Genomic DNA, 15,209 nt, shown 5'->3' with positions numbered 1-15,209 from the left:
ATGCTCTTTTGAATGATGGTTTGTGCTGGGGGGTGTCTGGGGGATTTATTTTTTCATTTACAGAGTCCTATTGCCTTAATTGTGCCACGCATTTTAATTCTCCTGCACAACACTGGAGGGGAGGGGAAGGGAGGGGGATCTCTTCCTGGATTTCTGAGTTTCAGAAGCGTTTACAAGCTAGGTCTTCTCCGAGGCCTGTCCTTCTACACATCCTCACAAATTAAACACTGGTGTAGAAGGTTGAAGCCGAAAAGTCTTCTATTTCAAAAGTTTCTAGGGCGTGTTTCGGACCTTGGGATTTTGTGTGCATGCGCCTCCTTCTCCTTCTCCTTCTTCTCTTCTCTTCTTCTTCTTTTCCCTCTCCCCACCCCCGGCCCCAGCCCCCGCGCTGTCGGGTTTTATGAAAATGAGCAGTATTGAAAGCCTTTCCATCCCGCTAGCTGTGAGCCTCACATAAATGATGTAAATGGCTCCGAGGTTTCTTTTTCAAGTGAACTGTGTAGATCTGTGAAAATAATATCAGGGGTTTCCGTCAGAATGAGCTTAGCACGGTACTGAGGCATGCCATAATCTGACCCGACACCTCCAACCATCTGCGCTATCTATCCGCCTTCTGATTTACCAAATCTTCACAAGCAAAAGACAAACTGTACTTGATACTAAAGAAAAGACGGCGAGCTCCGGTCCAGGGCCTTTCTGCGGAGAGATGATGGGAGAAACTGTAAATCTGGTTAATTTCAGTCTATAGGCAACTGGCAAAAGATCCCCCCCCCTGTTTTGTTTGTTTTGTTTTGTTTTGTTTTTTTTAAGAAACAACAGCACAAGAAAATCAGATTAGGAAGGCATTTCTTTTGACAACTGTTCCAGGGGAAAAAATGCATCGCACAGGGCGTAAGAAAACATCTTGAGTTTAATTCCGAATATATGCTGCCTTTCCAAGCCTGGCTCCTAATGTTCCCACAAACAAATTGCTACCTAACAGCCCCATCTAGAATAAAGCTTGGCTGCTTTTTTCCCCCCATCCCCCTCCAGAAAACACAACGGATCTTAACAGTTCAGAAAGTGATTTCATTTCTTTCCTGGCAGCCATGATAATAATGCATCTCTTTATTTATTTGGGCAGGAGTGGAAGGGATATTAATAAATTCGCTTCTCTCCCAGGACTAGAATCATCACCCTCAGTTTAGGAACAGTCGGAGCTGATTATTAGAAGGCCATCAATATTTTAAAAGATCCCTAAAATCTGCTTTAAGTTGCTGACTTGACCTACAAATGACTTCTCACTCTCGATGGTTATTCTCGGTGTTTATTCTGGGCCACTCAACCGAAACCAATTAGGTTGTAAATGTAAACATATAAAGCTTTATTTGGGCAAAGGAGGGAGCTGGACTCCCCGAAATGAATCCCTCGCCCTAATTACCGAGGGGGGTCACAGGGCCCTGGGTGGGAGATCACTGGAGGGAGAGGTTGATCTGTCGAATATTGGCTGCCCATTTAGTGCTTCTGACAATATTCCATTATGGTTGCTTGCCTGCTTCATTTATTATCTGATTTCTTGGTTGGACCTGATCTCATCTTTTCCTTGGCAGTAGACTGTGCAGAGCTGTCTGGGAGGCAGTGCAAAGCTCACTCCTGGATTGGATGGCTCTATAGGAGACAAGGGTGGGCGCAGCAGTCTTCGAAAGAAGCTAGACAAGTCCCCTGGTTCACTGGAACCCAGCAGAGGCGGGGGGTGTACGTGTGGGTGGGGGTGGGTGGGGGTGACATTCGCATGCTTCACTCCAACTGCAATTTGATATTGTCCGCTCCCCAAAGTGCTCTGTTTATTTTCCTTTTCGCGGCCCTGTTAGGGTGCCCGCTCCACGGAAGAAAGCCTTCCCACGCGTGCCTGTGGAGATGGGAGGAGGCGGGGGATTGGTTTTTTGTTTTGTTTTCAGGCTGCGATTTGGGAAAGATCTAGCCCTCGGCCCGCTGAGACGCATGGGCAACGGGCTGCTGGGGAAAGCTGCAGACAGTATCCCCCACGTCTCTGCCGGTGTGAGTCCTTCCCCTTGCCGGTGGGTGGGTGCACCTCCTCCTGCTTTTGCAAATACCTTTGAAAGTCAAACGCTTCACCAAAGGGCGCTGGGCGCTGTCGAGTCCTGGGAGGTGCTGAAATCTCTCCAGCGCGCTGCCTTCCGCCTTGATGGGCAGAGGCTGACAGTGAGTGGCAGGCCCCTCCATGGAAACCGGGGAGCCAATCTGCCCAGTCCAAGAGCAAACCAGGATTCCCCTCCAGCATCTGAACAGCAGCGTGTTCTTCGCTTCTCCCCCCGCCCCCCACGCCATCCTCCTCCATCCCCCCACCCCCGCGCACACCTCCCCCCCCCCTGGAAACCGCCGCCTAAGCGCTCCCAATTCCTTCCCCTCCCTGCCACTTCCACCGCTGCAGCCGCCGCCGCCCGAGCGCCCCTGCGAGCCCGGGGAAAGGCGCACGCGGAGCCGCAAATCCGCCCAGTACCCCCAGATTCCCGTGTGGGTGTGCGGGGCTGGGGGGGGGAATCTCGGGGTCCTTCCGCCGCGCGTGGGTTTCCTCCCCTTCCTCCCGTCGCTCCCCAGCCGGGCGGAGACGCTGCCGCGGCCGCCTCGATGTTCCAGCTCCCCTCCCTTAATTTCAGCCCCCAGCAAGTGGCCGGGGTCTGCGAGACCCTGGAGGAGAGCGGGGACATTGAGCGCCTGGGTCGCTTCCTCTGGTCCCTGCCGGTGGCCCCCGCGGCATGCGAGGCCCTGAACAAGAACGAGTCGGTGCTGAGAGCCCGGGCCATAGTGTCCTTCCACACGGGCAACTACCGGGAGCTCTACCACATCCTGGAGAACCACAAGTTCACCAAGGGGTCGCACGCCAAGCTGCAGGCCCTCTGGCTGGAGGCGCACTACCAGGAAGCCGAGAAGCTGCGGGGCCGGCCCCTGGGGCCCGTGGACAAGTACCGGGTCCGGAAGAAGTTCCCGTTGCCCCGCACCATCTGGGACGGGGAGCAGAAGACGCACTGCTTCAAGGAGAGGACGAGGCACTTGCTGCGGGAGTGGTACCTGCAGGACCCTTACCCCAACCCCAGCAAAAAGCGGGAACTGGCCCAGGCTACCGGACTTACCCCTACACAAGTGGGCAACTGGTTCAAAAACCGCAGACAAAGAGACAGGGCAGCAGCCGCTAAGAACAGGTCGGTACCTTGCTGTTTTCCTGCTTTTCGGTTTAGAACAAGCTGCCCCTAGCCTGGTTCTTCTCCTCCGCGCTGAGCAGGGGATGCTTGGCGGCTGGAATAAAGCTGGCAGAGCCGCATTTCCCTCCAGCTGAGCGATAGACTTGCTTTTTAATACTTTGAAAGGTTGCAATGCGTACCATGGACGCTGCTGGCTTTCACTGGCACTTGCATAAATACAGAAGGAAGGCGGAAATTAATGCAGTTAGTCCCTTAAAATCTGCGCCCTTTCCCCAATCCCAGTACTTGCTCGCCTTTTGTCCCCATGTCAAATATTAAAGCTCTGAACGATATTTCTGTGTCTTGGACCCATTGCGGAAGACATGGGGTTTGTTGCCATTTCGGGGATGCTTTGTTTTATGAGGATGGTTTTGCCTTTTACATTATTCTTCAGATTGCAACATAGGAAATGACATACTTGAAAGATTCTCCGTGTTGGGGAAGCTTAAATTAATAGATTAGCTGCAAGAAACGATTTGTATTTCCCTTGAAGAAGTAGCGCCTTAGGTGGGGCATCAGAAAAGGATTTTCTGCACGGTTTCTAATAGTTAATATAATGAATATGATACAGAGATGGGGAACATTCGCTCAGTCACTCATTTTCCAGCCTTTTGCCCTTTAAATATCAAATATATAAAGAAGCTAACCAAACATATATTTAAAAAAAATCTATTCGCATTCCAAGTTTTGATTTAAAGTATTTAGAAAGCTACATAAAATAGACCCATCTATTAAACCATTAGTATAATTTTGCAGGCTCCTTTCAGAAAACATCATCAATTGTTCTAATAGGAAACAATGTTGTACACATATTTCAAGATCTGATTTTAAAATAGCCTTATTATTTACAAGACACAATCTTTTCATTTTGTTTAGTTGCGGGCGCTTTTAAACCCTTAGGAATCGTTTCTGGATTATTTTTGGTGGTTGTTGTTTTCAATAGAAAATGGTTTGTTTGGGTTTTTTTTTTCCTTTGCAATGTTATTGTTTTGTATTATTTATCTGAAATTGGCGACATAAGCAAATGTCCTGGAAAGCGGAAACGACTCTCCAAATTATGGATCAAATTCCTGCCAGTGATTCCTGGGTTGTTGTCTTTTTCAGAAGTCAGCAGGAAGATAACTAGGTAAAGTGCATGGGTCGCACCCTGGACTGGTTCAAAAAGAGTTCTGAAAAGACGTGACTACATAATTAAAAAATAAATATTGCCTGACGGCTGTGAATTAAATAAAAATACCGCAATCCCTATTTCTGGAATTGTTTAAGAGAAAAAATTTAAGCCTTTCTAAACATGGGCAGGACACACCGCCCTTGTGAATGGCAAAATCATGCTCTGTACGGGGATCCCCTTTCAAAAGAACTAAAGCTGCTGGAAAGACTTCAGGAAGGGAGTGGGGGCAACGCGTGGGCGCAGGCTGAAGCATCAGGAGCCGGGGGTCCTGGCTGTGTGTTTGCAGCCAAAAGCTAAATGGCTGGTCCAACGTGGCTAGATTTGGCTGACTGGGGAACTGGGGCTGGTTTGGCCAGCGAGGGTGGCAGTATGGAGTGGCTGGTTAGCTGTTGGGGTAGGATAGGTGATTAGGCATGGGGTGAGAGGTATAGGTGAAGGCTGGTTAGCTGTTGGGGTAGGGTAGGTGATTAGGCATGGGGGTAGGAGGTCTAGGTGAAGGCTGGTTACCTGTTGGGGTAGGATAGGTGATTAGGCATGGGGTGGGAGGTATAGGTGAAGGATGGTTAGCTGTTGGGGTGGTGATTAGGCATGGGGGTGGGAGGTATAGGTGGAGGCTGGTTAGCTGTTGGGGTAGGTGATTAGGCATGGGGGTGGGAGGTCTAGGTGGAGGCTGGTTAGCTGTTGGGGTAGGTGATTAGGCATGGGGGTGGGAGGTCTAGGTGAAGGCTGGTTATCTGTTGGGGTAGAATAGGTGATTAGGCATGGGGGTGGGAGGTATAGGTGAAGGATGGTTAGCTGTTGGGGTAGGTGATTAGGCATGGGGGTGGGAGGTATAGGTGGAGGCTAGTCAGCTGTTGGGGTAGGTGATTTGGCATGGGGATGGAAGGTATAGGTGGAGGCTGGTTAACTGTTGGAATGAGATAGGTGGTTGAGATGGGGATAGACTGGATGGAGTGGAGAGTTAACTGCTGGAATTAGTTTGATTGCAAATGGTAGGGTGACTGGCTAGCTCTTAGGATGTGGTAGGTGATTGGCTACCTGGTGGATGGGATACATGATTGGGGTAGTGTGGCTGGTAGGCTCTTGGATGGGAGAGGAGGTTGTGGTTGGGTGGTGTGACCAGCTGGCTGTTGGATGGGATAGGTGACTGAGGTGGGGTGGCTGGTTGGCTGTTGGATGGGATAGGTGATTGGAGTGGGGGCTGTTGGTTCTTGGCTAGGATAGGTGACTGAGTTTTGGGCGCTGGTTGGCTGGGATAGGTGGCTGGTGTGGGGTGGGGTGGTGGTTGGATTGGATATGTGATTGGGGTGCGAAGGCTGTTTGGCTGTTGGAAGAGATAGGTGATTGGGGTATGGGGACTGGTTGGTGGTTGGATGGGATAAGTGGCTGGTGTGGGGTGGGGTGGCTGTTGGATGAGATGGGTGACTGGGGAGCTGGTTGGATGAGATAGGTGACTGGGCTGGAGTGGGTGGCTTTTGAATGGGATAAGTGACTGGGATGGGGGTGGGGTAGCTGTTTGATGGGATAGGTGACGGGGTGGAGGAGCTGTTGGCTGGTATAGGTGACTGGGGTGGGGGAGGTGTTGGCTGGGATAGGTGATGGGGGCTAGTTGGCTGGAATAAGTGACTGAGGTGGAGGAACTGTTGGCTGTTGGATGGGAGAGATGATGGGGGCTGGTTGGCGGTTGGCTGGGATAGGTGACTGGGGTGTGGGAGCTGTTGGAAGGGATAGGTGGCTGGCATGGGGGTTAGGTGGCTGTGGATGGGATAGGTGGTGGGGGGCTGGTTGGCTGTTGTCTGGGATAGGTGAGTAGGGTGGAGGAGCTGCTGGCTGGGATGGGTGACTGGGGTGGGGGAAGCTGTTGGCTGGGATGGGTGACTGGGGTGGGGGAAGCTGTTGGCTGTTGGCTGGGATGGGTGACTGGGGTGGGGGAAGCTGTTGGATGTTGGCTGGGATGGGTGACTGGGGTGGGGGAAGCTGTTGGCTGTTGGCTGGGATGGGTGACAGGGGTGGGGGAAGCTGTTGGCTGTTGGCTGCGATAGTTGACTGGGGTTGGGGAAGCTGTTGGCTGCGATAGGTGACTGGGGTTTAGTTGGCTGGGATAGGTGACTGGGTGGGGAAGCTGTTGGCTGTTGGCTGGGATGGGTGACTGGGGTGGGGGAAGCTGTTGGCTGTTGGCTGGGATGGGTGACTGGGGTGGGGGAAGCTGTTGGCTGTTGGCTGCGATAGGTGACTGGGGTGGGGGAAGCTGTTGGCTGTTGGCTGCGATAGGTGACTGGGGTGGGGGAAGCTGTTGGCTGCGATAGGTGACTGGGGTATAGTTGGCTGGGATGGGTGACTGTGTGGGGAAGCTGGTGGCTGCTGGCTGGGATGGGTGACCGGGGTGGGGGAAGCTGTTGGCTGGGATGGGTGACCGGGGTGGGGGAAGCTGGTGGCTGCTGGCTGGGATGGGTGACCGGGGTGGGGGAAGCTGTTGGCTGGGATGGGTGACCGGGGTGGGGGAGCTGGTGGCTGCTGGCTGGGATGGGTGACCGGGGTGGGGGAAGCTGGTGGCTGGGATGGGTGACCGGGGTGGGGGAGCTGGTGGCTGCTGGCTGGGATGGGTGACCGGGTGGGATATACGGCTGTTGCTGCGCTGTGATTGTGTCTGTCTCCTGGTTCCTTGCAGGCTACAGCAGCAGGTCTTATCCCAAGGCTCGGTGCGCTCGCTGCAGACCGAGGAGGAGAGCGCAGGGGAGCCGCTGCGGGCCGCTTCCAGCCCCGCAGCCAGCCTGTCCAGCAAAGCGGCCACCTCTGCCATTTCCATCACATCCAGCGACAGCGAATGTGACATCTGACACAACAGCCAGGACAAAACAGGGGGAGAGAGATCGAGCTAAACACCGTGCCTGCCTACAGAACACCCTGGCTCGCGTCCCCACTCCGAGCCTACCCCGGGCTGCCAAATTGCCAGGGCGCCATGATCCATGAGCATGCCCTCTTCCCGTGTAAACGGCGGGCGCATTCCGTCTTAGACCCGTAGGAGACTCTATTAACAGAAATCTTTGTCGCCTTTATTTAAAAGGATCTGCTGAAACGATGCCTCGAAAACAAAAATGCCAAGTTGCAAAATGTCTGAGCGCCCGCCCTGTATCCCGCGTGGGTATTTCATGTTGAAAAGACGCTGTTATTAATTATTATTATTATTTTATTTTATTATTATTATTTTCTTTTTTTGCTTTACTTTAAAGGGTTTTTATATATATAATGTTTATTTACTTATTTAAGGGATTGCTATGGTAGATTTTTCTATTATTATTTTATTATTATTATTTTGGCTTGTTGTCTATGTGCACAGGTGACTTGTAGAGCATGTGCAGGATCAATACTGTATGAAGCAGCCTAAAACAACAATAAAATATTTGGTGAGCAACTTTTCTTACTTAAAGGGTCTGTTTTTAAATTCTTGAGGTCGGAGCCAATGCACAGAGCCCGTCGGCTTAAGGAGGTGGTTCTCTGATTCCGTTGAAATCTTACCATAGATTTGCCTGGTTCCGAAATAATTAGTCATTTCTCATTTGCAACACAGGGAGAGGGAGAGAGGTGATGAAACGCTCTGGATTCTGAGTGACTTCCCCACGCAGGGTTTATTATACAGTTCAGCAGTAACTAAATATCAAATCCATTTCACAGGCGTTAAAAGGAATCAAAACGGGGCGGGCTGGGCAGCGTTGGGAAATCTGCATTTTAGTGAGAGCACAATGGTAAGGGAGAATTTGACTCATCCACGCAGGTCAAGAGAAATGAATGTGGCTAGCTGAGAATCTAGGATCTAGTTAGTCCCATGTGGAGGAAGGGGGCAGGCAGTGCTGCGCGCTCGGCGGATAGCAAGATCTTGCTGTTTGCCTGGATCTTGCTTCGAATGGCCGAGATTTCGCGCTGTATCAACAAAGAATTATGAATGGGGGAGGGAGGAAGCCTGTAAGCAAGGCCATAAATACCCCTTCCGTGTAACATCAGCTGCAGCTCCCTCATTTACCTGGCAAATAAAATAAAGGTTCATAAATTAAGTAACCCTCCAGACTAGAACACCATTATAGATCAGATGGGGGGGGGTCATTCCTTCGCTACGGGTCGTTAACGTGCATTGTCTGGATTTTTTTTTTAAGATTGTTTTTGCTCCGAGAAAGCCAACGCCATCCAAAGATAGCTAAGCTTTTCCCCAGCAAAAGGATTTTATATTATACATTCTGACATTGATCTCTAAATCGCTTGAGCTGTGCTTTTTTTGTCTGCTCGGGCTCATTGCATTTGCCTCCCTGTCCTCAGAGACGTGCCACCCCGAATAAGCTGATTGCTTGGCTTGTTTGAGCAGGCGAAGCGTTGTACACAGGGGGAGCAAAGGGGAGATGGACATGGGGCTTCCTAGACAACTGAGGGAATCCTGGGACCGCGAATATCCGCTTTTGGTTCTAAAGGAGACAGTCCCGGTTCAGTTTCAGGAATCGAAAGAAACCTTCAAATCAGACACCCATATTTACTGGAAACATATCTTAAAAGGGTTGGGGGTGGGGAAGAGAGCCGTTGTCATTCAACTGCATTGATACAGTCACTCAGTATTTGCTCCCCAGTTGCAGAAAGCAGATTCCCACCTGAGCTTTTAGCTGACCCTAAATTTGTGCTTTAATCGGTAGAAGGTCGGCACTGAGTCTGCGTTTTACTTCCTTATGATCATAATAATTCCTCGGTGTTTCTTCCAGTGCACCAATGATGGGCCGAACACGCAGAGGCTAGTTTTTACTAACTAAATTCTAAGTCCTTTTGGAAGCAAACTATTTCCTATTTCAATAGCATGAGAAACTAACAGATCTGTGGATGAGACATATACGTTATGAATATGTGCCTCTAAAAAAAATCAATTATCTACTTTCATTTAAAAACATGACCAGGCTAAATCGCTTTAGAGCTTTAGGATCTCTGGTTACCTTTCAAAAATGTTATCAGAAGACGCTTTAAAAAACATTAGACGTGGTGTTTTCCCACCAAAGCAGCAGATCTACTGAGTCTGATCAAAGATGATAACTACAAATAGAAAGTTGCCCGGATTAATATATTGGCTTTGCTGTATTACCAGACTTCATAGCTTTTAAAGTAATCATTCCTAATTAAAATCCCGTGGTGCTCAAAGCAATCACCTAATTCTATGTTAAAAGAGGAGGCTGAGAATTTTTTTTATGGTCTGGTACCTTCATTTCAAAATCAGATTCTCATTTTGTTTGAGGATAAGAAGTTATGTTTTAACTACATAATTTTAATTCCATAATATGCATCTCTCTAAAATCGGACACGCTGCTCAGATTAAAAACCAGAACGTGATTTACAAGCTTGTTTAAAGGGAGCCTGTGACTGAAACACATCCGCTAAGAGTATTGTGGCTTCTTTTTACGTTTTAAGCGCTGCATTTTCTTGACAGACAGCACTTTCAAACAATTAGTTGTTATCTCATAAAGATTTTCTTCCGAGCTGTGAAGTGAATCTGCTAGAATTGAGTAAAATATTTTATTTCCATCCAAGTACCCACTGAAGTCTTTGAGAGTTTTGCCATTTACTTTTATAGGACAGGAACAATATCGGACCTTATATTTGTTCTGATTCTATCTATGTCTATCTTTGTTTGCTATCTATCTATCTATCTATCTGTCTGTCTGTCTGTCTATTTTACTAGACAGAGATAAAGAGGTACATTTAGATCTATATTTAGATATTCTAAATATCTATCAATGTATGGAAGATTTTGATATCTAGTTAGATAACCATATAAATAGTTTACAGATACAGATAATCTTACTGTTCGTTTGTAGGATTTTCTTTGCTTGTTATCTTCATCGTATCTAGCTAGCTAAGATTTTCTTGGTTTTATGTCCCGTGATATATATAACAATATAAAATTATCTATATTTATATACAGATAGGAGTACTATGAGGATACAATAAGATAGACTATAGATTTATGGATCTTGAAAGAATAACATCAGTATACAGAGAATTCTGAGAGATGAGAAAAATTGAACGTTTGGTGACCTTAATTACGCACTATAGCAAAGTATAAAACCATCGGGGCCATATTATCTCGTCATAGTATATAGATTCATACAGATCATTTGTAAACTATAGTACATAGATTCATATAGACCATCGTCGTTTCAATTCATTTAAATCATCAGACACCGAGGATGTGTGTGTGGGTGAGACAGAGAGAGATTTTAGCAATGTAACGTGTATATGAAGACAGAATGTTCCACTGATCGTCCTATATTTTGCTACAAAGGCTGTTAAGCACTTTAGCAGCTCCCCTCACTTCTCAGCCTTCCTGCATGTTGATGTTGTTCTTCTTGTAAGAACCATCGAGGCAGGAATATCTTTCTCACACACATGAGATGCCCTGACATTCTCTTCTCAAAAATCAGCGCCAGGCACTTAATGTATTTTTCTCCCACTTTGTTTGCTTAAAAAAAAAAAAAAGAAAACTGTATTTACATTCAACAAAATGCGAGAGAAAAGTTCGCTAAAAGTCTGCCTTGACCTCTCCCTGTTTAGCGGAACAAAGAAGAAAATATTGTATCAAAAGTAACGAGAATGGGGAGTAAGGAGAAAAGAAACAGCTTCTTCTCTATTCAGCTGGGCTGGGGGCGGGGGGTTGGATATTTCCGTTTCTTTGGAGAAGCAGGGCAGCCCTGGGCAGGGATGAATGGAAAAGTCTTGTAAGTGGTCTATGAGGCTGTCAAACTGCTCAGAGTAATAAGCGCTAATGATGGGGTCTCGAGTCCTCCCTGGGACAAAAGGGGGCTTCGAGGCCTCGCAGAGGCTGAATAGCTAATAAGTTTTCAGGGCGCGGGGGAGGGAGGGTGAGGTAGGTGCCGACCAATTGATTTTGCAAGTGCAAAGAAAAGCGAGGCTTGCAGGTTGGGGCGAGTCTTGTCCCGGTGCAGCTGGGGACAGAAGGCCCACTTACCAGGGTACTGCATTGTAAAGGGCAAAGCTAGGCCCTGGAGAGCAGAGAGGCTGCTACGAGCGGGTGACCACAATACAGCCAGGAGAATGCGCCTAGGGAAAGCCGCAACACGCTTGTCCAAACACTGCAGGGCGAGATCACCCGTGTACATGCCGGGCACAAGCGTGTGCAGAGTGAGTACACACGCCGACAAATCTTTCGCTCCAGTTTGCACACCCCTGGAGCAGGAGGGGGTTGCTCCATGACTGTCCCGTATGCTGACCCCGCATAAACGAGCAATTGCTTTCTTATTGTTCTGTGGCAGTCTTTTGCTGATCGCCTGCTAACGCGTTTTCATTGCAGACAAAGGGGGATTTGGAAATCAACTGACAGCTCCACCCTGGCTGAGAGAGCTGCTCTGCCTGGCTTGCTGTCCCGAGAATTTAATGTGCTTCCTTGTCGGTAGAGGTTAGAAACCAGACCTGGTATAGAACAGACGCACAACTCCCCCCTAAGACCTCTGCGAAGGAGACGAGTGTGTCTTTTAGGGCTAAACATGGGCGAGCTTTGCATTCTGGGCCTTTCCCGCATCCAATTAAGTGCTTGGGAGGATCAGAATCGCTCCCTGTTCCAGCTACTCCCTGGCACTGTCCACACATTATAACTGCAAGAGGCGGGTGTGGCTGCTAACTGCCCCTTCCGCTGCTGTTACCGGCATTTAAGGCGAATGTTTTAGGAGTGCGGGGTCACAACCAGCCCAATGGGTGGAGCTGCGGTACGAACCTACAGCCCCAGAGTCAGGGCCCGGCCCTACGGAGGAGAAGCCCCACTGAAAACCGACCCATGCGTTTGGCCCGGTGGGAAAGAGAAGGAAATGCGAATGGGACGTTTAACACAGCGTTCGAGGTGGCGTGGCCCGGAGGGGGGAGGCGGGTGATAACAAACATGCATATTCCCAGGGGCTTCTCCCGCGGGACCCCCAATCTGTGCCTTTGTGTGGGAATGAACCATATGGGCCTGTGTCCCTACCGCCGCCCCAAGCCACTGGCCTGGCTAGCAGCAGCTCCATAGCCTGGACGGAGGAGGAGGATGGAATTCAGATTTGCACCCTGCATACAGACTACGAGTAAATGGAGCAAGCAGGCCTTGGGTTCCAAGTCAACGAGAATTTCATGCCACTCCCCGATCTCTTTGGGCAAAATCCGCATGAGGAGGGGGCGCCGGGGGAGGGGGCGGAGACCTCCCTTCTCATCCACGGAGGGAAAACTTCACCGCAGCCTCATTGGTGAATGGAGACTTGGTTGCATAAAACTATCAATTCCAGCCTTTTAATGGGGGGCAGGTTGCCTCTATAATATAACAAAAGGCTGTAAAATACCAGTAAAGGCGACCCTGGCCCTTACACGCATGCACAGCTCAGCAGGGCTTTGCTGGGGACCCCTCTCCGCAGCCCTGGAGCCCTTCAGATTGCTTGGCTCTGAAATTGTGGGCCTGGGAGCATCGTGTTTTAATTGCAAACCAGTGATGTGTTTAACAGTTTGGGGGCGAGGGGGGGGGATGAGCAGTTGCTTTATTTATTTTATTTTATTTTCTTACCCTCCGCTCTTTGGTGCCCGTTGTTATTTTTATGGGAAATTACGTTAAGAAACTTGCCAGTTATTAACTACGCGCAGCGGCCTCCTGATTGTCATCCTTGCAGTATTCAATGCCCGGTGGCAGCTAAGCTGTTTCAGATCACATCGGGCTGCTTCCTGAAGTCCAGACTCATCCCTTGGGTCCCACTGTCTCTTCCTTCTATTCCCCCTTAAATAAATGTGGGTGTTGGGGGGGGGAGGGGAATATTATTTTTTCTTGCGTCAAAGCCTAGGGATTAAAATGGTTTAGCTTCTTTCTTAGTGGTAATCACTAATATTACAGGTTTCAGAGGAACAGCCGTGTTAGTCTGTATTCGCAAAAAGAAAAGGAGTACTTGTGGCACCTTAGAGACTAACCAATTTATTTGAGCATGAGCTTTCGTGAGCTACAGCTCACTTCATCAGATGTTACATCAACATCTGATGAAGTGAGCTGTAGCTCACGAAAGCTCATGCTCAAATAAATTGGTTAGTCTCTAAGGTGCCACAAGTACTCCTTTTCTTTTTACTAATATTACAGTGGATGTTATAATCAATGGATGCGAGAAAGGTATTGATATTAGACTAATAACCACAACCAGTTGATCTGTTATTTTACTCTATTACTCGTTAGACTTTAGGGTAAGATCCTATTGTACAGGCTAATAATCCACTGGAGCCAGTAGGTAGATGATCAAGCTTTGGCTCTTGTTTCCTACTATGTTTAATAAGCAAAATCCAATTAAAATTAATCGACTGATGCTTTCCCCGCACTATATTCTTGAATAATACCCAATAAAATTAGATAACGGTAGTTTCTTGAGTACCCTGCCTCAAAAAAAAAAAAATCATTTGCCAAGCTGTAGTATTTTGCCCTTTTATGAACGTGATAGTTGTACTGCTAAAAAGACCTAATGGACCATAGAGCGGGCGCTCTCCTGGGTTTTTAATGGGGCTTTATGTAGGAAAAAAACAATCTAAAGCACGACTCTGGTCTATTGCGCAGAGGGACCGCCTATGATGAGACGTTAAATTGTGGCCACTGCTGTCTTTGTGCGTAGGCAGTTCGGCTTGGGGTCCTGTGATTTTTAATTCTGTCGTTCATTTCCACAGCCAGGCCACTGAAGATGAAACGGCCCGCTCGATTGCCAGTGGGCTTCGAGCGTGGGGAGCACCCAGCCCTAGGAAGGAGGAACCATGGGGGCAGCTGCAGCTGCGCACGCGCCATCCCGACCATTACACTGGGCTGGGACGCTCCGGCGCGGCTCCGGGCTGGACTCCGAAGTAAAGCCACGTGAGGCCGCTGGCTGCCACGCCCTGCGCGCGCCATCCGGGTCTGCACCCTGGCTGGGTCACCCGGCCTGAGCTCGGGGGCTGCCTGGGTTTGGAGAGCGGGAGCGCTGCTCTGTTACGGGTGTGGTCTGGAGCTCCGGCAGCAGGAGCGGGGCTGTCATAATTTGTTAGTGGAGGGCAGCTGTGGGGAGCTTGCAAAATCTCTTTTCCTACAAAGGATCCTACAGCCCAGTTCCTACTGTGTGATCTCTGCAGCGCCCGCCTTATCCTGCATCAGCAGACTGCCGTGGGGCTGGAGGAATGCAGAACAGGTCCACTGTACTGTGTAGTTTTAAGCGATAGGCAGACCTATGTAAAAGGCATGGGTTTCTCTGTTTTCCTTGCTGGAGGAAGGGTTGCTTTGAGGTGGAACGGTTAGGGCAGGGAGCAAAGGAAGGAAATGGGAGATCATGGGAAATGCAAGAGACCCCCCTGGGCGTTGGGGATGGTTTAGGGAGCAAATGGTTTATACCATTGGCTTTCCTTTGGCTGAAGGTGGTGGCAAAGTGCTCTGTCATAAAGCTCCTCCTCCGATTTAAAATGCCCTATGATTACCACTGGAGCTACTCCAGATGTACAGTGATGGGAATCTGCCCCTTGGATTCTAAAGCTCTCAATCTCTCTTTGTCACACACCCATCCTCGTGCAGAAGGAATTGAATTTGTTCCTTGTGCGGCAAAGAGCTGATTTACATTGTGTGCTCGGAGATACTAGAGAGAGAATAAGGCCACATCTACACTGCAAAGTTTCGTTCACACAATTTATGTTGGTAGGAAGCCACCATGGTTGCTTGTGCACGTATGTATTTGGGCCCTTGTGTCAGTGGGCACATACTCACCAGGAGTGCTTGTGTCGATGCACAGGGCAGAGCACCATGGGCAAGT

The 15,209-nt window shown here is 49.0% G+C and overlaps 1 protein-coding gene across 1 annotated transcript; it reads left to right on the top strand.

The window, feature by feature from the left end:
• Nucleotides 1–2,628: 2,628 nt before the first annotated feature.
• Nucleotides 2,629–7,247, top strand: SIX6 (SIX homeobox 6). Its single transcript, XM_073350739.1, has 2 exons — nt 2,629–3,200; nt 7,079–7,247. Exons 1-2 carry the CDS (start codon nt 2,629–2,631, stop codon nt 7,245–7,247), a joined length of 741 nt encoding a protein of 246 aa, XP_073206840.1.
• The last annotated feature ends 7,962 nt before the right edge of the window (nt 7,248–15,209 follow it).

Source organism: Lepidochelys kempii, chromosome 6 (assembly GCF_965140265.1).
Source record: "Lepidochelys kempii isolate rLepKem1 chromosome 6, rLepKem1.hap2, whole genome shotgun sequence".
In the NCBI taxonomy this organism is placed as follows: Eukaryota; Metazoa; Chordata; order Testudines; family Cheloniidae; genus Lepidochelys; species Lepidochelys kempii.
This window is presented reverse-complemented; position numbering and strand designations above follow the sequence as displayed.

Coding starts and splice junctions, on each gene's coding strand:
- SIX6 (XM_073350739.1), top strand. CDS start 2,629: ATGTTCCAGCTCCCCTCCCTTAATTTCAGCCCCCAGCAAGTGGCCGGG. Junction 3,201..7,078: donor GCAGCAGCCGCTAAGAACAG/GTCGGTACCTTG, acceptor GGTTCCTTGCAG/GCTACAGCAGCAGGTCTTAT.